General features: G+C 38.8%; 1 protein-coding gene across 1 annotated transcript; it reads left to right on the forward strand.

Moving 5' to 3' along the window:
* The first annotated feature begins 16543 nt into the window (after window positions 1-16543).
* On the forward strand, window positions 16544-17500 carry LOC133763770 (olfactory receptor 6B9). Its single transcript, XM_062197519.1, has one exon. The coding sequence runs from the start codon at window positions 16544-16546 to the stop codon at window positions 17498-17500; it is 957 nt and encodes a 318-aa protein (XP_062053503.1).
* Window positions 17501-27726: the final 10226 nt, after the last annotated feature.

Genomic DNA, 27726 nt, shown 5'->3' on the forward strand with positions numbered 1-27726 from the left:
TGTAGTAGCATGAATTGAGAAACAGCAACCAAATGTGACACTGATTGGTTACCACATCCCTTTTTTTCCCATTAAAAGACAAGCAGGAGAGGATGTGGGGAAAAAGGGACACTAACCCACTCTTGGTGGGAATGCAAACTGGTTAAGCCACTAAGGAAGTCAGTCTGGAAAATCATCAGAGACCTGAACGTAACCCTATCATAAAACCCAGCCATCCCACTCCTTGGAATTTACCCAAAGGAAATTAATTTGGCAAATAAAAAAGCCATCTGCACATTAATGTTTATTGCAGCTCAATTCACAATAGCTAAGACCTGGAACCAACCCAAATGCCCATCAACAGTAGACTGGATAAAGAAATTACGGGACATGTACTCCATAGAATACTATACAGCAGTAAGAAACAATGAAACCCGGTCATTTGCAAGAAGATGGAGGAATCTGGAAAACATCATGCTGAGTGAATTAAGCCAGTCCCAAAGAGAAAAATATCATTTGTTTTCCCTGATCGGTGACAACTGAGCACCAAAGGGGAAAACCGTTGAAGTGAAATGGACACTATAAGAAACAATGACCTGATCAGCTCTTGTCCTGACTCTAGATGTACAATGTAATACTTTATCCTTTTTAGTATTTTTTTGTTGTTGTTGTTGTTCTAGTACTAGTGGTTGAACTCTGTAATTATCACACATTTATTCTTAGGTGTTTAAATTTTAACTGATAAGTGATCCCTGTTAAATATGAATGGAAAAAGAGAGGGAGGAGATGTACAATTTGGAACATGCTCAATCGGACTTGCCGCAAAGGGTGGAGTAAGAAATGTGCCAGGGGATTCCAATACAATCCCATCAAGGTGGCATGTACCAATGCCATTTCACTAGTCCAAGTGATCAATTTCAGTTCACAATTGATGGCTCTGATAGGTCTAAGAGTCAAAGGGATCACACAAATAAGACTAGTGTCTGCTAATACTAACTGATAGAATCAAAACGGGAGAGAACGATCCAACATGGGAAGTGGCATACACAGCAGACTCACAGAATGGCAGATGTCCTAAACAACACTCTGTCCTCAGAATCAGCCCTTAAGGCATTTGGATCTGGCTGAAGAGCCCATGAGAGTATTGTAGGCATGGAAAGCCAAGATACCATGGAAAAGAAAAAAAAAAAAAAAAAAGAAGAAGAAGACCTAAATGAAAGAACTCTGTGAGTGAGATCCCAGTGGAAAGAATGGGGCCATCAAAGTTGGAGGTACCTTTCTCTGAAGGGAGGAGAGAACTTCCACTTTGACTATGACCCCATCAGAATAAGATCAAATTCAGTGAACTCAAAAGGCTTCCATAGCCTTGGCAACTCATGACTAGAGCCTAGGGAGATTACTGACGCCATGAACAGGAGTGTCAAATTATTAAGTCAGCAACAGGAGTCACTGTGTACTTACATCCCATGTGGGATCTGTCCTTAATGTGTTATCTAATGTGAAGTGATGCTATAACTAGTACTGAAACAGTATTTTTACACTTTGTGTTTCTGCGTGGGTCCAAACTGATGAAATCTTTACTAACAGAATCGATCTTCTGTATATAAAGATAATTGGAAATGAAAAAAAAAGCTGGTGTTAAATTGGAAATGGCATAGAAAATTAATTAATTTTTAAGAAAAATATTATGTAGGATCTCTGTCTTTAATGTGCTGTACACTATTATTTAATGCTATAACTAGTACTCCAACAGTATTTTTTCACTTTGTGTTGTTATATGGGGGCAAACTGTTGAAATCTTTACTTAATATATACTAAACTGATCTTTTGTATATAAAGAGAATTGAAAGTGAATCTTGGCCGAGCCGCACCGACCCGCGCTGAGCTGCGCCGTGGACACGGGAGCCGCGAGAGTTGGAAAAACAGCGAGCCCAGCTACAGAAGTCCAGCCGCAGAATTTGAGCCCAGGCGCTGGAAGGAAAGGTAACCCGAGACATTGGCCGGGAAGGTTAGAGCATGGTCTGAACACACGCGGGGGGGGGGGGGGGGGAGGGGGGCAGAAACTACACCAGGCTGACTGCAGAAGAGGAAAAAAAAAGGGGGGGGTGTAACCAGCAGGGACACTAGCCTCTCTCTGCACTCTCCTTACAAAGCCCAGGAAGACAAAGAGCAGGGACCGCTTTACATATGTAAAACAAACTCCTTAGCTTAGGCAACCCTGAAGAACCAAACAGAGCTTTTTGGCCACACCTCCAAGATGCCAAACAAACGTAGAAACCAAGGTAACAACAGCAAGGAAGACACTATAGTGCCCCCAAGTGAAAAAGACACCCCAATTCAAGATTATGAAGATGATGAAATAGAAGAAATGAAAGAAGCGGATCTCAAAAAAATGGTAAGATCATTAAGAAGCTCTCAAAAACAAATTCTTGAACTACAGAAATCCTTAATGGACTAGATATAAAATCTCTCTCGCGAAAATGAAATATTAAGGAGGAATCAAAATGAAATGAAACAACTAGTAGAACAAGAAACAGTGACAGTGACGAGAAACCATAATGAAATGAAGAACTCAATAGATCAAATGACAAACACATTAGAGAGCCTTAAAAACAGAATGGGTGAAGCAGAAGAGAGAATATCGGACTTAGAAGACAGAGAACAGGAAAGGAAACAGGCAAACCATAGAAAAGAAGAGGAAATTAGAAATCTAAAAAATATTGTCGGGAATCTACAGGATACTATTAAAAAACCGAACATTCGGGTCCTGGGACTTCCTGAAGGCATGGAGAGGGAGAAAGGATTAGAAGGCCTTTTTAGGGAGATACTAGCAGAAAATTTCCCAGCTTTGGAGAAGGACAGAGACATCTTAGTACAGGAAGCTTATAGAACCCCTAGTAAACATGACCAAAAGAGATCCTCACCACGACATGTTGTAATCAAACTCACCACAGTGAAACATAAAGAAAAGATCTTAAAATGTGCAAGAAAGAAACGTCAGACCACTCTCCTAGGATCTCCAATTAGACTCACAGCTGACTTCTCATCAGAAACCCTACAAGCTAGGAGGGAATGGCGAGACATAGCCCAGGTACTAAGAGAGAAAAACTGCCAACCCAGAATATTATATCCTGCAAAGCTCTCATTTGTGAATGAAGATGAAAGAAAGACCTTTCACAGCAAACAGAAATTGAAAGAATTCGTCACCACTCGTCCAGTCCTGCAAAAGATGCTTAAAGATGTTATACACACAGAAACACAGAAACACGGTCACCAATATGAAAAAAGTTAAAGGAAGGAAACCTCACAGCAAAAGATCACAGGAAACCCAAAAATGATAGGGCAAAGTTACTACTTATCGATAGTCACATTAAACATTAATGGCCTGAACAATCCCGTTAAAAGACACCAATTGGTTGAATGGGTTAAGGAACAAAACCCATTTATCTGCTGCTTACAAGAAACACATCTTTCTAACAAAGATGCACACAGACTGAAAGTGAAAGGCTGGAAAAAGATATACTATGCCAACAGAAATGAAAAAAGAGCAGGCGTAGCCATCTTAATATCAGATAACATAAATTTTACCACAAAAATTATTGGGAGAGACAAAGAGGGGCACTATTTAATGATTAAGGGATCCATTCAACAGGAAGATATAACGATTATCAATATATATGCATCTAATCACAGGGCACCAGTTTATTTAAAAGACTTGTTAAGGGACTTAAAGGGAGACTTAGACCCCAATACAATAGTACTGGGGGACTTCAATACTCCGCTCTCAGAGATAGACAGATCATCAGGACAGAAGACCAACAAGGAGACAGCAAATTTAAACGACACTATGGCTCAAATGGATCTAACAGATATCTACAGAATTTTTTATCCTACACAGAAAGAATTTACATTCTTCTCAGCAGTACATGGAACCTTCTCTAGGATTGACCACATACTAGGCCATAAAGCAAGTCTCAGCAAATTCAAAAGAATTAGAATCATACCATGCAGCTTCTCAGACCATAAAGGAATGAAGTTGGAAATTAGCAACTCGGGAATCCCTAGAGCATGTACAAACACATGGAGACTGAATAACATGCTCCTGAATGAACAATGGGTCATAGAAGAAATTAAAAGAGAAATCAAAAATTTTCTGGAAGTAAATGAGGATAACAGCACATCATACCAAAACCTATGGGATACAACAGAAGCAGTGTTAAGAGGAAAGTTTATATCAATAGGTGCCTACATCAAGAAATTGGAAAGGTACCAAATAGATGAGCTTTCAAGTCATCTCAAGGATCTAGAAAAACTGCAGCAAACCAGACCCAAAGCTAGTAGAAGAGAAATAATTAAAATCAGAGAAGAAATCAACAGGATTGAATCCAAGAAAACATTACAAAAAATCAGCCAAATAAAGAGCTGGTTTTTTGAAAAAATAAACAAAATTGACACCCCATTGGCCCAACTAAATAAAAGAAGAAAAGACCCAAATCAATAAAATGAGAGATGAAAAAGGAAACAAAAAAACAGACACCACAGAAATAAAAAGAATCATCAGAAATTACTACAAGGACTTGTATGCCAGCAAACAGGGAAATCTATCAGAAATGGATAGATTCCTGGACACATACAACCTACCTAAATTGGGCCAGGAAGACATAGAAAACCTAAACAGACCCATAACTGACACAGAAATTGAAACAGTAATAAAGGCCCTCCCAACAAAGAAAAGCCCAGGACCAGATGGATTCACTGCTGAATGCTACCAGACATTCAAAGAAGAACTAACTCCAATACTTCTCAAACTATTCAGAACAATCGAAAAAGAGGGAATCCTCCCAAATTCTTTCTATGAAGCCACCATCACCTTAAATTCCTAAGCCAGAAAAAGATGCAGCATTGAAAGAGAATTACAGAACAATATCCCTGATGAACAAAGATGCAAAAATACTCAATAAAATTCTGGCCAATAGAATGCAACAACACATCAGAAAGATCATCCACCCAGACCAAGTAGGATTTATCCCTGGTATGCAGGGATGGTTCAATGTTCGCAAAACAATCAACGTGATACACACATTAACAGATTTCAGAAGAAAAACCATATGATTCTCTCAATAGACTCAGAGAAAGCATTTAATAAAATACAACACCCTTTCATGATGAAAACTCTAAGCAAACTGGGTATGGAAGGAACATTCCTCAATACAATCAAAGCAATATATGAAAAACCCATGGCCAGTAGCCTATTGAATGGGGAATAGTTGGAAACATTTCCACTGAGATCTGGTACCAGACAGGAATGCCCACTCTCACCACTGCTATTCAATATAGTTCTGGAAGTTTTAGCCAGAGCCATCAGGCAAGAAGAAGAAATTAAAGGGATACAAATTGGGAAGGAAAAACTCAAACTATCCCTCATTGCAGATGATTGCCCCTAATGGTGGAGTTAGAAATGTGCCAGGGGATTCCAATACAATCCCATCAAAGTTGCATGTACCAATGCCATATCTCTAGTCCAAATGATCAATTTCTGTTCACAATTGATCACACTGATAGGTCTAAGAGTCAAAGGGATCACATAAACAAGACTAGTGTCTGCGAATACTAACTGTTAGAATCAAAAAGATAGAAAACGATCCAACATGGGAAGTGGGATACACAGCAGATTCATAGAATGGCAGATGTCCTAAACAGCACTCTGTCCTCAGAATCAGCCCTTAAGGCATTCAGATCTTGCTGAAGAGCCTGTGAGAGTATTTTTGGCTTGGAAAACCAAGACACTCTAGAAAAAAAAAAAAAAAAGAGGACCTAAATGAAAGATCTCTGCGAGTGAGATCCCAGTAGAAAGAGCGGCCCATCAAAGAAGGAGGTACCCTTCTCTGAAGGGAGGACAGAACTTCCACTTTGACTATGGCCTTGTCTAAATAAGATCGAAGTCAGCGAACTCAAGAGGCTTCCATAGCCTTGGAAACTTTTGACTAGAGCCTAGGGAGATTTCTGATGCCATAAAACAAGTGTGTCAAATTGTTAAGTCAACAACAGGAGTCACTGTGTACTTACTCCTCATGTGGGATCTCTGTCCTTAATGTGTTGTTCAATGTGAATTAATGCTATAACTAGTACTGAAACAGTATTTTACACTTTATGTTCTGTGTGGGTGCAAACTGATGAAATCTTTACTTACTACATACTAAATCAATCTTCTGTATATAAGGAGAATTGAAAATGAATCTTGATGTGAATGGAATGGGAGAGGGAGTGGGAGATGGGAGGGGTACAGGTGGGAGGGAAGCTATGTGGGGGAAAAAACCATTGTAATCCATAAACTGTACTTTGGAAATTATATTTACTAAATAACAGTTAAAAATCTATCTAAATTTATGCAGACACGGGTTTTTTACTAATGTCTCTCCCTCTGAAAGCAATTCTTCTTATCCAGTCTACTTTATTTACCCATTAACAAACGTATTATAGTGGTTACATGTATGCAAGGAGGGCTGGGAAAATGAATGAAGGTATGATAATATGCAGAACAGATAGAGAAGGAAGAATGTACAAAGATTTTGGTGGAAATGAACAGAAATAAGGCATTAAGTAGATTACTCAAAATGACAGAGTTGAGACCATACATTGACTATAGATCAGATAAAATATGAGGAAGTTCGATAAGTGTAGAAAGATTGGATCTTTTCTATATAAACATATTACATTAGTATAGAATAAACTTGTCATATAGTGAATAGATGCAATGAGAGAAGATTGGGTGAAGAGAACTAACATATGAATAAGATAGATTAGGAATGGAAGATCTGAAAGACTGTGGTGGAGGGTGGGGAGGCCAGGAAGAGTATCAATGAAAGACCAGTTGGGGCCTTAACTGTGGTGTGGTGGGTAAAGCCTCTGCCTGCAGTGCTGGCATCCCATATGAGCACCGGTTTAATTCCTGGCTGCTTCACTTCCCATCCAGCTCTCTGCTATGGCCTGGGAAAGCAGTAGAAGAAAGCCCAAGTCCTCATTCCCCTGCACCCATGCAGGAGTCCCGGAAGAGGCTCATTGCTCCCACCTTTGGATCAGCCATCTCTGGCCAATGTGGCCAATTGGGGAGTGAACCAAAGGATGGAAGACCTTGCTCTCTCTCTCTCTCTCTGCCTCTCCTTCTCTCTCTGTGTAACTCTGACTTTCAAATAGATAAATTAAACCTTAAAAAAAAAGACTTCCATTGCTTTTGGAAAGCATTTGTACCTCTACATTAGATAAATTATTAATCATCTAGACATACAAATAAATATGCTTTTATATTGAATTTTATAATTATTTCACAAAATTTTATTTTTAATAAAGGCTATTTGTTGAATGAGTAAATTTATATTGATATGCAACATATAATATTCTGGGTTTTTTTAAAAGATTTATTTATTTATTCGAAAGAGTTACACAGAGAGAGGAGAGGCAGAGAGAGAGAGAGAGAGAGGTCTTCCATCCGCTGGTTCACTCCCCAATTGGATGCAATGGCCAGAGTTGCGCTGATCCGAAGCCAGGAGCCAGGAGTTTCTTCTGGGTCTCCCATGCGGGTGCCGGGGCCCAAGGACTTAGGCCATTTTCTACTGCTATCCCAGGCCACAGAAGAGAGCTGGATTGGAAGAGGAACAGCCGGGACTAGAACCAGCACCCATATGGGATGCCAGCGCTTCAGGCCAGGGCGTTAACCCGTTGCACCTCAGCGCCAGCCCCCTATAATATTCTGTTTTTATAGAAATATATTCACAATAAGAATCTCTTTATTTTTACTTTAAATTTGATGAAGGAAATTTAAGAGTACTTAAATATTTTTTTAAAATAGAATTTAAAACTTTTATTTTTGTGAAAAAGATTTGAAGTCACAATATACAAGGGTTCTAAAAAGCTTCATGAAAAATGTATACTATGAATAAGGTATTCATACAGTTCCAATTTTTTCACCCAAATAAACATCTTTTAATTCCATTTTCATGAATTTTGTGAAGTATTATCCTATATTTACATGAATGCTGTAAGGAGTAGAGAAAAGATGTGCTTCTCTCCAGAACATAATATGCACCGCTAACAGCATTAGAGTTCTTTTCTATACTTTGGTTTCTTATTAGATTCCCCTACAAATAATATTGCCTTAAGGAAATAGTTCATGTGTGATAGCTATTTCCCCCTGAGAGTTGAAAGAAAATCAAAGCTTGTCACTAGGATTCAGAGCAGTCACTATGCTGATTTGTCACCAACTTGGTGCTACTTTTCTTCCCCGTGTCTCCATCTGATAATCATCTAGCATTTTCTCTGTTGACCTACAGAGATCACTAGGGACATTTCTCTAACTTGTATATCATTATTGTTCTTAAAAAATTCTCCAGCATTTGTGAATCAGATCCCCAAGGATGTGCCTTTTAAGCAACAGTGATCTTTGCTGAGCAGTGGGCTCACTGCACTGGACCTGTCTGAAGCTAGTTGTCTGAGATGGTGGGAGAAGTCATCATACAAAGCTAGTCCAAGTTATTGGCAGAGAAAAAGATAGAAAGCAAGATCAAAGACAAGAGCAAGACTGGGTTGAGAAGAGACCCAGAGTGCTCAGATTCAGATAGAGGAGAAACACGTACAAACAAAAAAATCTCTTGTCTCTTGGGCTCTTAGCATCCAGCAGACACGTCCAAAGTACCCTGTGAATTTTGGACTTAAGACTCTTTTCACATGTATGAATTGAGGTGATGTTGCATTTTTGAATCAATAGCAAAATAATATTTTTATTTCTCCATAAACCATCTGGACTACAGAATCTCCTAGTGAGGAGAATCATAAGGCCATGGAATTCTTCAGCTTCATAAAGAAGCAGTTTCTCAGGATTTAGGTTGGATTATTCCAAAGCCTCTCCTTTATCTCTTTATCCATTTTCCTTCTGCCACCTTTCTGCAGCTGCTTTTAGGTGGACAGACTTGTGGTGTGCTATAGTCCATGTGTTCTGGAACATCTCTCCATAGATCTGAAAACCGGGAAACTGTTCCAAAATCTTCAAGCTAGAGTCAACCAAGATGATCTGTGCCCCTGGTCCCCACGGATAAAGAATCAGAAGGCAGTGTGGTGAGACATCTGATTTTAAGTAAACATCACAAATAATGTACTTATTGAGTGACAAATGTATGTTGGGAACAGTGCTAGATACTAAAAATAAAAAGACAAATAAAACTAAGATAAAATTGGTATTTACAAGGAATTCACAAATTCAATAGCAATGCAGTCACAAAATGACATATATTATCATGATATGATGATATAAGGTCCAAAATGTTATAAAATCAGAGATAATATTAAAAAGTATCTGGGAGTGATGGATAGGAGGTAGATGATAAGAGTGGGTGGTAAGTGATAATTTCTTGGAAATACTAAAATCCAAATAAACATTTGCCTGGTGGCAAGAGTTAGAAAGAATTTCAGGTAGAGCACAGAGTATAACTGTATAGAGCCCTAAAGGGGAATGTTACGCTGAAGAACTGAAAATTCTTTAATGTACCTTAAAATTGGGTTGAGTATGTGACAAATGCAGAAGGCTGGGATTGAAGGGAACGTGGGGGTCAAGTCATGGGGGACCCACTCCACAATGTAAAGAGGTCAGCATTGCAGGAAACCGCTGAGGATTTAAATGGGAGCACGTGCTCATATTTACATTTCATCCAATTTCTCAGTTTTGAGATAGGGATTCTATTCAGCATCTGGTAAGTTTTGTATTAAATGAACGTTAGATCTTTTTCCAGCCTCTGCATCAGTTTTGTTCTCTTTCAGTTGCATGTTCACTATTTCTCTACTAAGACTTTCAGTTTTGGTTTTCTTTTAATTTTTTTCACTGACACATAAAAATTGTACATATTTATGGGGTACCATGTGGTGTTTTGATACATGTATACATTGTATGATGTTGAAATCAGGGTAAACATGGCTTATGGCCTCAAACATTTACCATTTTATCCTGGTAAAAACATTCAAATTCTTTTCTGGCCTTTTAAGAAAAAAATATAGTACATTATCATTCTCCATGGTCATCCTATTTCTCAATGTAGCATCTGAACAACTTACCTCCATCTAACCATTACTTCTTATCACCCTAATTAGGCAAATGCTGCTTCTTTATTTGCAATATACCTGTAATTTTCATCTACTTTCCCTTTTTTCTTGCAAAACCCCTATTTCTCCACCTATGCATCTCCCAAGTAATCCACATCAACTCTACGACTAACTCAGAAGGTGAGCTCCCTTCCCTGGTTGACCCTACACTCTTTGTAGTGAAGACTTTCAGACCTGGGAAAGGGTGAAACACCTCTGGCCAGAGAACAGATCAGAGATCAATGGATAGTTAGGGGTGTGATCATTTAGATTCAGGTTTTAAATATATAGAGATTTTCAACTAGGGGTGAATGGAAAGTATCACAAATGTTAGGAGGCTTTAACCATTCTGTGAACTTAAGAGGTAATTTGCTAATTGCAAATGACTTTATCAATTAGTTTTGGACTTAAAGACTCAATGTAAAGATTGAATCCAGAGTTGAGCAGTGTGGACATCAAAGACACAGACAATAGCAAATTTCTTTCATTGTAAGGGTCAAGATGCGGGAATCAGGAGAATGCAGAAGATGACAAAGGGCAACCTCTGGATGCATAACATTTGAGATGTGGCTTGAGAATGTGGTGGGGGTCGGGGTGGGGGGGTGGGGGGTGGGGGGCTGGGGGGAGCGGGCGTGGGAAAAGAGAGAGAGAGCTGAGAAGCAATATTTAAAGAAGGATTATCACATAGTAGAAAGTGTATAGGCGGGGCCGGTGCTGTGGCTCACTTGGTTAATCCTCCACCTGCAGCGCCGGCATCCCCTATGGGTGCCGGGTTCTAGTTCCGGTTGCTCCTTTTCCAGTCCAGCTCTCTGATGTGGCCCAGGAAGGCAGTGGAGGATGGCCCAAGTGCTTGGGCCCCTGCATCCACATGGGAGACCAGGAGGAATCACCTGGCTCCTGGCTTTGGATCATCGCAGCGTTGGCTGTAGCGGCCATTTGGGGGGTGAACCAACGGAAGGAAGACCCTTCTTTCGTCTCTCTCTTTCTCTCACTGTTTAACTCTACCTGTCAAATTAAAAAAAAAAAGTATAGGCTTTGGAGACTGATAATAGTAGATTATAATTCCATATCTGCCACATGTAAAAATAATTTCTATTTAATTATTTATTTATTTGTTTGAAAGTTGATTCCAGAGGGAGGGAGGGAGAGAAAGAGAGAGAGAGAGACAGAGAGACATAGAGAGAGAGAGACCCTCCATCTGCTGGTTCACTCCCCCAAAGTGCCTGTAACAAGCAGGACTGCACCAGGCTGAAGCTAGGACTTCAGAACTCTAGGTCTTCCACATAGGTGGCAAGGACCCGAACCTTTGAACCATTACTTGCTTGCTGCCTACTAGAGTGCATGTTCTAAGGAAGCTTAAATGCAGAGCAGAATAAAAATGGGGCACTTCAATATGAGATGCAGGCATCCCTAGAGGTGGCTTAAGTACTGCACAAAACTCCCACTCCTTCAACTACTTTTTATTTATGTGAATTGTGCCAAACCATTTGCCCTCTTACCTACAATGAGGGAACAGTAATATCTACCCTACTAGGTTGTAGTGAGAATTAAGTGATAACAATATCTGGAAAGTGTCTACTACAAATTCTGCCATATGATAGAAACCCAGCAAATGATGAATGTTATTATTACAGGACAAAACATACAGGCGTGGACTTAGCAAAGTCAGAGATGAGGCATGGTGATGATGAAGGGTGGATAGGAAAGCCCAGTGAGCTTTCAGCAGGGAAAATGTGTCCAACAGTTTACCTGGCCCTCGCTAAGTGTACCCAGAACAGTGGAGAGTAGGCGGAGATCCAGGTCGTGTTTGAAACAATACAGTCTTACCAGTCTACTCAAGGCATAAAGGATATACTCTATAGTTTTAATGATCTGTGATTACTTTAAAATTTACTGTATATATGAGAAGTGGTCATTTTTCTGTTCATTATTATTTATAGCCATTGTTTATATTCCCATTGAATATATGCTTTTTACTTGTTAAAATTCTTATTTGGTGAAGCATTAAGCCTTTTTACTATAATGTAAACTCAAAATATGTTATTTCAAAAACTAAAGAAAGAATTGAAGGGAGAGGGATGGAGAATGGGAGGGAGACGGGGCGGGAGGGTAGAGGGAATATCATTATATTCTTAGAATTGTATCTGCAAGCTATATTGAATTTGCCAAAAACTAATTAAATTAAAAAGTAAAAATAAGATTAAGAAGAATAAAATACAAACCTTAAAAGTCAAAGGAGCTGAGACTACTATGAGAGAACATGCAAATGTAACTCATCTCATTTTCTAGACGTGGCCCAATAATCTATCAGATGTTCCTTGATTCAGTGTACTGCTCTTAGGTAGGAAGTAAAGAAAGAATTAGTGGGCATATAAGAAGGTGAATGTTAACCATTTGATAGTGGGAAATTGAATGTACTCCCGTCTGATAGCTTCATTTGTCTTTGTAAGAGGTAAAATTGTCTGCTGAGAGTTGAGAGAGGAGAAGAGTGGAAGAATGATCAGGAAGTAAAAAGAAATTATAAGTGAAACTATAAGATACAAAGAAACTATAAGATAGTTGGTTGTTGTCTGAGGCCCAGCTGAGCTCTCTGACCACAAATTTATGATGGACAGATTTATCTCTTCTGTGATTTTTCTCCAGTAGGACTCAGTTGAGATGCAGATGAAAGCCCTATTTCTTTACCTTTATGGCCACTGCTGTGGCAATACTAAGTCATTTGTCCAATAGGCTGTCTGAACACATCTTTCTAGTGACTGTGAAACATTGGAGTTTAATAGTTTATACCTCTCAAGACTTTGTATATGAGAGTATAACTTTTTTGTTTTTATTTTTTAAAAAATGTTTGAAATAACATATTTTAATTTACATTATAATCAAGGGCTTAGTGCTCTACTAAATAAAGAGCTCAATAAGTAACATGTAAAAAGAGGATCATTCAGTAGGAAAATAGACAGGGGCTGTAAATAACAGTCAAATGAAAAGATGTCTATTTCACTCATACACAATAAATTTTAAAAGTCACATATCATTAAAACTATAGTAGCATAATCATGCTTAACAATTCATGTGATAAAGATTATAATTTTTATCTTTATATTTCCAATGTCCAGTATGAGGACAGACCGAAAATAATATCCAATTGATCTTTACCATAACCACTAATATTGCTACAATTTTCTTGCATTCATAATTTGCTGAATTTGTTGATGTTGTAAATGGCTCCTTTTCACTCATTAATGAAGTTTAGACATGTTGAAATTTGATTGAAGTTTGCTTCAGATTATAAAAATTGTACTAGAACTGAGGTCTTCTAGTTACTATTCCACTGGTATGTAGTCTTCTTTTTCTTCTGTAATATTTACCTATTTATTTGAAAGGCAGACAGAGAGAGAGAGGGAGTGGGGGAGGGGGAGAGAGAGAGAGAGAGAGAGAGAGAGAGCGAGCGCTTAATCTTCCATCTGTTGGTTCATTCAACAAATGATTGCAATGACCAGGCCTGGGCCAGGCTGAAGCCAAGAACCTGGAACTCGATCTGAGTCTCCCATGTGGGTGGCAGGGGCTCAAGTGCTTGGGCCACTTTGTGCTACTTTCCAAGGCACATAAACATGGGCTGAATTGGAAGCAGAATTGATGGGGTTTGGATGGGTGCTCATATGGGATGCCTGTACACCACAACTCTGGTCCTTGGTATGTAGTTTTCTTAATATCTTACTATGTTCTTTGAATATTAGTGCTCCATTTGTTCATGTTAGTCTCTTGTTATGTTACTCTTGTGCTTTCTATGATTCCTAATAAATCAGACATGACAGAGGATGCATTCACATCTAAACATTCCCTCACAACCTTGCTTTGCAATTGCTTTAGATTATTTGCTTCCTTACTGCATTATACCTCTTGGATAAGAATGATCTCTCTAAGAGTGTTGTTAAAATTAATTAAGAAACAATTCTTCTTAGAGGAGAAATAAGTCAAGTTTTATGTTTCATTATGGTGATTTTTTCAACAATAATAACCAACTAATTTATCAGCAACCTGGAGGTTTTAGCTCAAAAAGTAACTGTTATAGATGTGTGTATATATAATTATATTGCATATATATAATTGATATTACTTGTATTAAATAAACATTTAAAATATAAAAATGTGTTTATTCTAAAAAGATGGACATTTATCCATTCAATTTTTAAATTCATGACCCTAAACACATGCAAGGGATTTAAGTATTTATTTATCTTAGTGAATGTGGGGTGAAAGACCACTCCCATCTGCTGGTTTACTCCCCAGATGCCTATAGTAGACTGAGCTGGGCAAAGCTAAAGCAGGGAGCTAGGAATTCAATCCAGGTCTCTCACATGGGTGGCAGGAAACTAATTTCCCAGTGTCAGTATTGACAAGAAGCTGAAATCAGGAGCTGGAGCCAGGAATCAGAGGAGGATGTAGAGGCTGGAGTGTTTGTTAGCTCTCCTTCCCTGCCGACAGGACCGTAATTTGGGCAGTGTCTCTGCCCCTGTCTTGCTACAGATGCCTTTAAGATCTATCTTTCCAGCCTTCACATGTAAGGGTGATGGCTGTTTCTGAGTGTTTCCCTATCATTGGTTGGTTTTCTTTAATTTTGAACAATTCTCTGTAAATAGTTTCTATATTTTTTAAAACTTTTATTTAGTAAGTATAAATTTCTGAAGTACAGTTTATGGATTTACAATGCCCCCCCCAATAACTTCCCTCCCACCCATACCTCTCCCATCTCCCGCTCCCTCTCCCATTCCATTCACATCAAGATTCATTTTCAATTCTCTTTATATACAGAAGATCAATATAGTATATATTAAGTAAAGATTTCATCAGTTTGCACCCACACAGAACATAAAGTGTAAAATACTGTTTGAGTACTAGTTATGGCATTAATTCACATTGAACAACACATTAAGGACAGAGATCCTACATGAGGATAAGTGCACAGTTACTCCTGTTGTTGACTTAACAAATTGACACTCTTGTTTATGGCGTCAGTAATCTCCCTAGGCTCTAGTCATGAGTTGCCAAGGCTATGGAAGCCTCTTGAGTTTGCCGACTTCAATCTTATTTAGACAAGGCCATAGTCAAAGTGGAAGTTCTGTCCTCCTTTCAGAGAAAGGTACCTCTTTCTTTGATGGCCCATTCTTTCTACTGGGATCAAACTCACAGAGATCTTTCATTTAGGTCCTCTTTTTATTTTTTTTGCTAGAGTGTCTTGGCTTTCCATGCCAAAAATACTCTCACGGGCTCTTCAGCCAGATCTGAATGCCTTAAGGGCTGATTCTGAGGCCAGAGAGCAATGTTCCTGATTTAAAAAGCAAAGCAAAAAAAAAGAAAAAACCACCCCAGCATGGCCCTCTCAGGGACTGTAAGACACCGTATGCTAGGCTGGTGTAGACTGCTCTGTGGCACATCCTGCAGGAGTGTGCAGAGCCACTTTGAGACCTTGATCCTGGAGTCCACAGCTGCTGAGGGCTGTGCCCCACTGTGCTGCTTCCTGGAGATGGTCAGCCCCAGGCCTCTGATGCAAGGCTGCTGTAAGTACAAGTTACTCCTTAGCTGTTGTGTGAGCTTGTAGGCCAACAGTGCCCTCAGTTCTCTCCTGTCTTGTCAGGCCTTCATCAACAAGTTTGTCTTACCTTCTTTTTTGTTTTTTTCCCCACTTTTTCATATATATATATATATGTATATATATATATACACACACATACATAAATTTGTAAATTCTAATTCAAAGATGACTACTGTGTGACGGTCTTGAGTTTGATTTGGGTGATGTGTGTGTGTGAGGGCTGGGCTCTAGTTTTTAATTTCTAAAACATTTTTATTTTAGTGCTGTTAAAAAAAAAAAAAAACAACTAGGACTCCAATGTGGAAAGAAGGCTTATCAACTGACAGGCTAAATGCTTGCTCCCAGACCAGGGATTATTAACCATTATTGCCAGAGTCTTCAAAAGATATCTAATAATTCTGCCTTTATTTTCTCTAGGTTTTCAACTTCCTTGATTCCCCATCCTACCTCCTGAACTATCCTTGGCATTTATTTCAACCACCATGGTCTCCCGCCTTAAAACTGTCTCTGAAATCTTGAATTTGCTGACAAGGGGAGGATTTGTTCCCAGTACTACCTGAAGACCTTTTTCTGATCCTGATCCAAGGGCCTGAGCCCTGAATCTGACTTAATGATCCAATTTTGTATCTGCGGCTGCCCTGTTTTCAGGTCCTGTCCTGATTGTTGACTTTCTGGAGAGTACCTTGGACCTCTTGATTCCTAAATCATACCTATGGCTAGGTGATGACAGTGGGATAAAGGTTAATACTGAAGTCCTTATAGCTTGAGGGCCCCTTGCTGCTAATGTGGCTATCACCTTTGCATTTGTTGTTATTATCAATAAATTCTTTGTCCTTTAGTGTCCCAACTATGTGGAAGGAAAATATCACTGCTATTAGTGAGTTCATCCTAGTGGGCTTCCCTACTGCCCCTTGGCTGCAGGTTCTGCTTTTCTTCCTCTTCCTCATCACCTATATATTTGTGCTCTTGGAGAATTCTGTTATCATCCTTACTGTATGGGTAACCGGGTCCCTGCACAAGCCAATGTACTATTTTCTGGGTACCATGTCCTTTCTGGAAGCCTGGTATATATCTGTCACTGTCCCCAAGATGCTTGCTGGATTCCTAGTTCACCCCAATACAATCTCCTTCCTTGGGTGCATGACCCAGCTGTATTTCTTCATGTCACTTGCCTGTACTGAATGTGTGCTTTTGGCTGCCATGGCCTATGACCGGTATGTGGCCATATGTTGGCCTCTTCGCTATCCAGTCATGATGACCACAGGGTTTTGTGTTCAGCTAAACATCAGTTCCTGGGTGAGTGGCTTCACCATCTCCATGGCAAAAGTGTACTTCATCTCCCGAGTTGCCTTCTGTGGCAATAATATCTTGAACCATTTTTTCTGCGATGTTTCACCTATCCTCAAACTGGCATGCATGGACTTATTTGTGGCTGAGATGGTAGACTTTGTGCTAGCCATTGTGATCCTAGTGTTTCCTCTCTCAGCCACTGTCCTTTCCTATGCCTTCATTGTCTCTACTATCCTGCACATACCCTCAACCACGGGGCAGCAGAAGGCATTCTCCACCTGTGCATCCCACCTTACAGTGGTGGTCATCTTCTATACAGCCGTCATTTTCATGTATGTCCGACCTCGGGCCATTGCTTCCTTTAACTCTAACAAATTGATCTCAGCCATATATGCAGTCTTTACTCCCATGCTTAACCCTATCATCTACTGCCTAAGGAACAAGGAGGTCAAGGATGCCATCAGGAAAACCATAGCAAGGGGCCAAGCCCTTTTCTTGAGAGATTCTCTTTGCTGAAGAGACCCAGCTATTCTTGCTCATAGCTTGACTTAAGCTCAAGAAATACCTTCATTAGCAGAGTCTGTAATTGTGAATATAGTGACTTGGTATAATGATTTTGGAAGTGGAGCCAGAGATGAAAGAAAATGCCCTTTCCCCTGGCCTTAATTAAATATTCCATTTTATAAGGTAGTAGATGAAATAAAGAACTCACACATAAGTAAGTGAAAGAGTTCTAAATTCATATTTATGAATATGAAAAAAATCATTGACCTGGATTTTAGTCTTGTTGGTAAAGTTTTCTGTTTTGACTTGTCTCTGTCTCACCTATCTCAGAAGTGTGCACAGAGGTTCTGCTGTAGACCATGCCATGGGTATGCATTGCGTTCATTGATTCCAAGGTGGTTAGGGTGCTGAATCCTTGTATAATCAATTGATCTTGATGATATTCATTTTATCTTTAAATTTTTTTTAAAGATTTATTTATTTGTTTGTTTGAAATGCAAATTTACAGAGAGGCAGAGGCAGAGAGAGAGAGAGAGAGAGAGAGAGAGAAAGAGAGAGGTCTGGTTCACTCCTCAGATGGCCAAAACAGCCAAAACTGTGCCAATCTGAAGCCAGAAGCCAGAGCTTCCTCCAGGGATCCCACATGGGTGCAGGGGCTCAAGGATTTGGGCCATCTTCCACTGCTTTCCCAGGCCATAGCAGAGAGCTGGATTGGAAGTGGAGCGGCCAGGATGTGAACTGGCGCCCATATAGGATGCCAGCACTTATCTTTAAAATTTAACAAAATGAGAGATAAACTTCTTTAAGGTTCTAACAGAAGCACTACCAAGTAGAAACATGTATTAATTGTCATGAATGAGAGAAATCTTTGTATATACATGTATATATACATATGTGAATATATATATACATATATTTGTATATAAAATTTCATGCTTTAATTCCTTTCCTTTGTTGGAATCTCTACATATAATTTTTGAATGCAATATGGAGGCCAGACCATAGGAGAACTAGTGGCTTTTCAATATAGCCCATTCCTTTTCAAGTAAAGCTGGCCCTGCCATTGAGTTCAAGTCCCAGCTCTTCTTCTGATTCTACCTCCTGGCTAATGTATTCCCAAGGTGGCACCAGGTCATGGTTCAAGTAGTTGAATCTTTGCCACACATGTGGTAGACCCAATTGAGTTGCTAGCTCCTAGCTTCAGTGTAGCCAAACCCTGGTTGTTGTAAGCATTTGGGAAGTAAAACAAAAGATGGAGAATCTCTATTTGCCTATCTGCTTTTCAATTAAAATGAATAAAATAATTATAAAGATTAAAACTTTTGTTAAGTAATTAATGGAAAATTATCCACATTTCACAAGATTATTTTTAAAGCATTTATTTAATGAATGCAAATTTCATAGGAACAACTTTAGGAATATAGTGACTCTTCCTCCCCATATCCACCCTGTCACCCCCCATCCCATCCCACTTCCTACTCCCTCTCCCATGCCATACTTCATTAAGATTCATTTTTAATTAACTTTATATACAGAAGACCAATTCTATACTAAGTAAAGATTTCAACAGTTTGCACCCACACAGACACGCAAGTGCCAAGTTTCTTCAATAGTTTGTGTTCTTGTAGTTCTGTATTGGTGTTTGAGCACTTCAAAAAACAAGTACCTCTTCTAGTTTCTACGGACTGGTTTTGAAAAGAAAAGATCACCAATATGTCTGGCTAGAGATTCTTGGAATCTTTCAAATCTTTTACACAGATGTGTATGCTCCACATCTCCCTTTCTCCTGTGGGATGGGTCAAGCTGAAATCTCCCAGTATGGCAGAACCATGCCAGCTATAGAATATTCCCCCTCTCCTCTGATACAACACTGAAAGGATGCGATATTGGTTATGTACTCCACTCCTCTTCCTCATTCTTGGAAGAGAAGTCTCAGACTTGTCTGCCTTCTCCCAAACACGTAGACCTGTGCAAATTTACTAAGTCACCAGCCTCTTTTTCCTAGGATATTGCACTAAAAGGCCAGTGATTGTAGATGTATGAGCTTCTCTCTCTCTCCCAAGCAGAAGTCATGAGCCAAGATGATCCCTCTTAATGTTGATCTTTGCTGGCTTGGAGAGAGAGATTGACATAGCTAAGGTGAAATTGATCTTCTTACCCATTTCAATGCAAATAATCTAGATTTTTGTGACATCTGGGCACTGCAGCTTCCCAACTGGACTTGGGACTCCTCATGAAGATCTTTTTGGCCAGAAGTCATGATTAAATCAGTGTTTCTATGGAGGAATGAGAACTAGGACTTCCTAGTTCACCATCTTGCTGATGTCACTTCCCTGGTTACACAGTCCTAGTGATAATTTTAACTGCCTTTTCCCACTACCAATTCCATACTACCTTTACTCTCAGATAGTTATGATTCTTTGTATGGTGGGGATGACACAAACTTTGATTTTTGAAGGAGCTAGACCACCACCAGATTCCTCTCTGTTTTTGTGTGCAGTGGATTGATACTTATATTCTTTCCACGTAGTACATTGAAAGTGTAATCATAAGTGATAGTAATAAAGGGTGGATGTATTTGGGAAGGTGATTAGGTTGTGAAGGTAGAACTATCACAATTGAGATTAATGTTTTAATGGAAAAAATCCCAGATAAGTCACTATCCCCTTCCACCATTTGCAGGTACAGCAGGAAGAGTTGATCTGTGAACCAAAAAGTAGGTCTTCACCAGACACTAATCTTAATTTTGGAATCCTCAGCTGCCATAACTGTTATAAATAAATGTATGTTATTTATAAGCTATTCAGTTGATCACATCTGTTAGAAGTATGTAGGGACTGAGATAGAAAATTGGTTCTGAGAAGTGAGTTTTACCACTTTAACAAATATCCAATGATATAAATGAAGGTTTGTAACTGAGTAATTGATGAGATTTATAAGAGTTTTGAGGTGTATGCTAGAAAAATTTATTTCAATGAAAGGATCTTAAATGGTGACTCTGATAAGGTCTCAGAAGGAGAAACAGAGAGCTATAGAGAAAGGCTCAGTCATCTCAGATTACCCCTGAAGTGTCCATGAACATGTGTTGACAGAGTTATGGATGGGAAAGATCATTCTGAGGAGATCTGTTAAGGAAGAATATATTCTTGGAAATATAGAAGAAATGTCATTATTATTATAAAGTAGCAAGTAATTTGGACAAATTATGCTTGTGTTCTAGCAATTTGTGGAAGATAGAATTTATGAGCAATCAAATAGCATATGTAGCACACCAAAAATGAAATACTTAGATATAAATGTAACAAAATATGTGTAAGATTTACATGAAGGAATTTTGGAAAAGATCTCTGTTGCAAGAAATCTAGGAACAAAGTAAATGGAGTGATAGTCCATTTTCCTAGATAGGAAAACTCAAAATTGTCAATATATATGTTCTTCCAAGCTTGATTTATAGACTCAATGCAGTTTCAATTAAAATGTTAATTAAAAAATTGACAAAGTATTTTTAAAATTTACATGTAATTTCAAAATAACAAAATAATTAAATCAAGGGAAGAACAAAATTGGAGTATAGATGATACTCAACTTCAAGCATTACTATGAAATTACAGTATAATGGGTCCAGTGATGTAGTGTAGTAGGTTGCATCTCTGCCTGCAGTACTGGCATCCATGGGTGTCAGTTTGAACCTTGGCTGCCCCACTTCCAATCCAGCTCCCTGCTAATGGCTTAGGAAAGCAATAGAAGATGGCCCAAATGCTTGGGCCCCTGAACCCACATGGGAGTTCAGAAGAAACTACTGTCTCCTGGATTTGGATCGACCCACTTCCAGCTGTTGCTTACCATTTGGGGAGTGAACCAGTGAATGGAAGACATCTCTTTGTCTCTCCTTCTCTATCTGTAACTCTGCCTCTCAAATAAATAAATAAGTAAATAAATCCTTTAAAAAATAAATTATAGTATAGTAATCAAGATATTATAGCATTTGGTTAAATAATAGAAAGTCTATCAATGGTATAAAATTAAGAGCTCAGAAATATACCCACTTAAAATATAATCAAATGGGGCCAGCACTGTGGCATAGCAGGTTAAGACTAGGACTGCAGCATTGGCATCCCACATGGGCACCAGTTCAAGTACTGGATGCTGCACTTCCGATTCAGCTCTCTGCTAATGTTCCTGGGAAAGCAATGGAAGATGGCCCAAGTGTTTGGGTCCCTGGCCCAAGCTCTTGATCCGTGACCGTGGCCTGGCCCAGGCCCCAGGCCCTTGTTTCCACTTGTGGAGTGAGTCAGCAGATAGAAGATCTCTGTCTCTCTCTGTTGCTTTGTATTTCTCTCTTTCAAATAAATAAATAAACCTTTTAAAAATATATATAATCAACTGGTCTTTGACAGAGGAGAATATCAATGCAATAGAGAAAAGATAGTTTCTTATTAAAAGTCCTGTAAATACTGACAATGAACATGCAAAAAATACGGGCCAGTGTTGTACCACTGCAAGTAAAGGTACTTCTTGTGACACAGGTATCCCAAATACGCACCAGTTTGAGACTTGGCAGATCAACTTCCTGTCCGGCTCCCTGCTAAAGTGCCAGAGAAAGCAGCAGAAGATGGCCCAAGTGTTTGGGCCCCTTCACCCATGTGGGAGACCTGGATGAAGCTCCTGACTCTTGGTTTTGGCCTGGACAAGCCTCAACTGTTTCAGCTGTTTGGGAAGTAACCAGTGGATGGAAAATCCCTCTCTCTGTCTGTCTATCTGTATCTCTTCCTCTTTCTGTGTAACTCTGTCAAATAAATAAATGAATCTTTAAAATGCAAAAAAGATTAACATAGGCATAAACCTTACAACTTTCATGAAAACTAGCTCAAATCAATTATGAACATAAATATAAGTTGAAATACTATAAAAATCCTGAAGATAATGAAGGAGAAAATCTAGGTTGCCTTGTGTGTGGAGAGGACTTCTTAGATTCAGCACCAAAGCCAAGGTCCATGAAGGGAAGACTTGGCAAGCTAGATTTCATTAAAGCTGCAAAAAGTACCCTCTGTGACAGACGTTTTCAGGAGATTGAGAAAGCATGCCCAAATTAAGGGAAAATATTTTTAGAAATATGTCTCATAAGAGACTGTTAACCAAAATATATTAGAAAGCATCTTAAAACTCAACATTAAGAAAAGGTACAAGCTGATTTTAAAACGAATCACACAACTGAAAGACACTTCACCAAAGAAGTTAAACGGATATTAGGGATATGAAAATATCCCCAATATCATACATCATTAGAGATTTACAAATTAAAACAATGAAGTATCACAACACACCTACTAGAATGGCCAAAATCCAAAACATGGAAACACCAAAGGTTGGCGAGTTTGTGAAATAATGGCAATCATCATTAATTGCTAGTGGGAATGCAAAATTGTAAAGTCAGTTTGGGAGATTTTTGTTGTCTTTCAAAACTAAATGGATTTCAGGCTGGCGCCGCAGCTCACTGGGCTAATCTTCCACCTGCGGCACCGGCACCCCAGGTTATAGTCCCGGTTGGGGCGCCGGACTCTGTCCCAATTGCTCCTCTTCCAGTCCAGCTCTCTGCTGTGGCCCGGGAGGGCAATGGAGGATGGCCCAAGTGCTTGGACCCTGCACCCGCATGGGAGACCAGGAGGAAGCACCTGGCTCCTGGCTTCGGATGGGCCCAGCATGCCAGCCGTAGCGGCTCTTTGGGGGGGTAAACCAATGGAAGGAAGACCTTTCTCTGTGTGTGTGTCTCTCTCTCACTGTCTAACTCTGCCTGTCAAAAAAATAAATAAATAAATAAAACTAAATGGATTTCAGAATTATTTAAAAGATATACATGATAGAATTTGGTAACAGCTTTGCTGGATGTTAAGAGAGATAATTTAATGCTATTATGATGATTACATTTCTACGGTACAAACTATGAGAAGTTAGCAAGGATTTTCAAATTTAAATCTTTATTCAGAATGTCATTATTTCTTCTCTGTGTGATTTCTGTCCAGTACAAAGTTTCTCAAAGTTAATAGAAAATGCATATTCTGAAAAGAATATGCTTGAATTTCAAAATTTTTAACCAAAATAAGCTTATCTTTTAATTCTATCTTTCCATGAACATTGTGAAATATATCCATATATGAAGAAATGTCGTTGAAGTACTCTTAAACCCCCTAACCTGTCACATATACATTTTTATTTTCTCACAGGATTAAGAAGACAAAAAAAAGTGTGATAATATTATAGGTGATAATACTGGCATGTGCTTGATGTGCATTTACTAGTGAACAAGATTAATTATGTTCCAGAAAGTGCAAGTACAAACTGTATGTCCTTTCTTTCACTTCTCTTGAGCAATGGGAAGATCTGAGGGTATTACTGCTCTGGGAAGGATGGCCATTCTTTCCGTTAATTTCCCGTCTCCATGTGGCCATGACACAGATTCTGGCCTATTAGGAATGGATTGTTCATCTTGCTCCATGTAATTGTTGAGCAGTAGACGAAAGGTGTTTTAGAGACTTGGGCATTTTTGCACTTCTCTGCAGACATGCTAAGATGATTGTCGCAATGTTACAAATGAGTTTTAAATTAGTTTGTGAGCCCTGTGCTGGTTGGAGAAGGTCAGGCTCAGTGGTGAACTGAAAGGTACTGATTTTCTGTCCTACAACTGAGAAAGTGGCATTGCATTTTTCCTTCATGCGTAATTTATGGATTATGCCTTGATCAAGACAAATAAGATTCTCCTGATTCTGGAGATACAACAAAAGTCTTCAAGGGAAAACTTAGTGAATTTTTGTAAAATAAAGAATCAGCTTGTTTCTAATAAACAATATATAAACACACAAGGGACTCCGTAATACTAACCTTGATTTTATGCATTCTTTTAAATTTTAGGTCTCTGTTAACTATGATTATTATTCTACTTTCAAGACAGAAAAAATACTTTTACTAATTTTCTTCTTCAACCTCACAACACAAGCTTGCCTTATTGAAACTCACCTGTGGCAGACAGAGTAACATATGGAGAAGTGGTACAATGTGAAGCAGGAGTGATTGTCATGGAGGTAGACCAAGGTTAGAGTCCCAGAGCTTTTCAAGTCTGTTTGACACTTTTCTAGTCATTTAGTCTTCAACTTTCAAAATATTATTCTATAATATCTCCATAACAGCAAGTCACTCTGTTTCTTTCTTTTATCCTTTATCTGGACAAATGCTACAAGATTTTTCACAGTCTACCAAATTGGAATTCTCAGAGACTTTATTTTTGTTATCATTTTTATTCCTTCCATTTAATAGTTTATCAATTCTGTAAATTCCATAGAAATATCTAACATGATTGAAAAATTAAGCAATTAGAATTAAAATAACTTCAATTCTACAAGAAGGGAAACAAAATGTTGTCTTTATAAATAGTAAATATATTAAAAAATTTTTATTTGGAAAGAAAAAGCAAAGGAATGAAGTAGAAGCAAGCTAAAATAATAATTAATTCTATATCAATAGATAAAGTACATGAGATCCTAGTGAAATATCTCAAAACAGAATAAATAATAGTTTGATCGGTGAACCAAAGAGGTGTGTTCACATGATACTCTTGGCTCTCCTGCCAAGCAGAGACAGACAGATGTCAGTGGTTCCTAGTGTCCTTCTGAATCTCATAGCATACATTTATTTTCTTTCTTTAGGAAAAGATTGGAAATTAAAGATATCCAAGATTCCAATCCATCACTACAAATAATCATAGTGTCCCAAGGTATCTCATTATGCCGCTAGGTAATCAAATGAGCTGCTCCCAAAGAAAACCCTAGAGAATGTCTTGTTTGCATCACCTCTCAGGACCTAACTCTTTTATGAATTCCTCATAGAAAAAGGGTCAGTTTAGCAGTGGGGCTTAAAAATGAGTGTTTTCCTCAGCCGAGAATAGAGCAAAAGCTTAGAATGAAGTCTACTGCAAATCCCAGTTAATGCCAGCTGTCAAGGGATGATTGAGACTGACCAAGACCCAGTATATAACTTCAAAAACACAGTGTAGTTCTCTGGATCTCACTCTACTGTCCTTAGCGTGAGGCTCATACACCTATAGATCTCCATCTCTAGAATGAGTTGGTCCCAGACCTCCAAGTGAGGAGACAGTACAAAAGTAACAATGTCCTGAAGGAAACAAAACCCTCTGAAACTAAAATCATCTATCCTAGGAGAAGGCCAACTTCTTATTTTATAGCCCACAGTCCGTTTGGAAGATGGGGTTTTTGTTTTCCCCTTCTTTTCTAGAATTCTCATTCTTACAAATCTTTCTGCTGGGCTCTTCAGGAGAGGGGAACAGTTGAGGTGCTGAAATCACAGGAAATCAGAAGGATGCTTGTAGCTCAAACAGGCTTCCCCTTCGCAGCTACCAAGATCTCCCTTCCTCTAGCCATTCATTCCTTCCATCACTGGCATTCTCTGTTACTCTTTTCTCACAGTCTCTTGCAAGCAAACATTGGATTCACCGGGCACTGCCTGGGAAGTAAGACAGAGTTTCCTGCAGTTGGCCACCCATTTTCTAACACGTGGGAAGGAGTCAAGGAATGGTGAGTACTAATGCTGGCCAGCACCATGGTCCTCAGAGGCACTGATACTCTTTCTTTTTAGGTTCAGAATAAGAAAGAGAACAGGACTGTAAATAGTTTGTCCTCATATCTGCTGGAAGAAGGGCAACTGCCAATGATTCCCTCTTAGCTGCACGAGCAGCCCACGTGATATAACTTGTGTTTCTCCTTATTAATGGTTTTGCCTTTCAAAGGAGTTCACCTAGGAACCACCCACAGCTCTGTCCCTCAAAGGCATGCTCTGATTTAGACAGGATGAGTAGTGCCCAAGAATATTTGAGTGCATGTGTGTGGCAGCACCCATGTATGAAGAAAAGTCCACTCATCCCTACATGATTTAAATCAATCATTCACTAATTAAGTCAATGTGAGATCATTTCATGAAAATGTAGTGCATTCCAGGAAATGTATAATTGTGGAGTAAGTAAGATCATTAAACAGCACCCCCACACACACACACACACACACAAAAAACTGAGATCCATAACATTCCAGCTCTCCATTGGTGCCCACACACTCTGGGAGGCAGCAGGTCATGGCTTGGGTGGCTGGGTTTCTGTCACTCCCGTGGGAGATATAGATTGATTTCCTAGGTTCTGCCCGTTGCAGGCAGCAGTTAGGTACTCTGTGACTCTGTCTGCCTCTCAAGTATCTAACTGAGAGTCAAAAAGAGGCTTATAAGCAAATATTCGTGTATACTTATTGAATACTTTTGAAAACCATATTGTTATTTACATATACCCAATCCATCAAATTGTACACATGAAAAGACATATTTTATTGAATAACTTAATAAATATGTACCATAGTAAGACAGTGAAAAATTAACACTTTAAAAATTGTAGGACAATGAGATTAGCAATAGCTTATTTTACAGTGTCCTTAAGAACTTTTCTTGTAGCAGTATTTTTTTCTAAAGTTTAGTGATGATCCTTAATAAGGAACAGATTTACATTGTAAACAGTACACACAAATACATTTATATTAACAAAAAAACATTTTCTGAACACTATGCCTATGCTATTGTTAGATACAGTATTTTATTTCCTTATTAGATTTTAATAAACATTAGTGTAACCCACTAGTGCTATTTCATAACCCATGAACATGTTCTACTTCTGGCTTCAGAGGGACAGTATCAAAAGCACTGACTTACAAGAGAGATTTTTAGTTCTTGATGTCACAGATGTTATCACTAATCGTTTTGTGTTATGTGCTTACACTGTAGCTAAAGAGAAGATCTTGTTTACTTGATTTTACCAGTCCCTCAAAGTATGCTCTGTCTCTTCCTTCACGGCCTATCAAAGACAATGGATCCTCCTGCAAGTTCAGGCTGGGAAGAATTCAAATCCAATGTGGACGAAAAGTCTTATTGTCTCCCTGTGGTCTTAAAATCAAGTCACTCCTGGTTGTTCATGAGCCAATGATCCAGCCACGACAATTATGTTCATATTTCTCCTCTACTCCCAGATAGACATGGAGTCTTATTGTGAAAACAAACCCTGCAGTAAGGATTTTTGTCATTGACTTTTTAAATCTCGAGACAGGAGGGTGGACTTTCTACTCTTACACTTCTTTCATCATTCATTCTAATGGGCAAAGCTCCTGACTATTACTTTAATCCTTCTTAGGGATAAC

Source organism: Lepus europaeus, chromosome 7 (assembly GCF_033115175.1).
Source record: "Lepus europaeus isolate LE1 chromosome 7, mLepTim1.pri, whole genome shotgun sequence".
Lineage (NCBI taxonomy): Eukaryota > Metazoa > Chordata > Mammalia > Lagomorpha > Leporidae > Lepus > Lepus europaeus.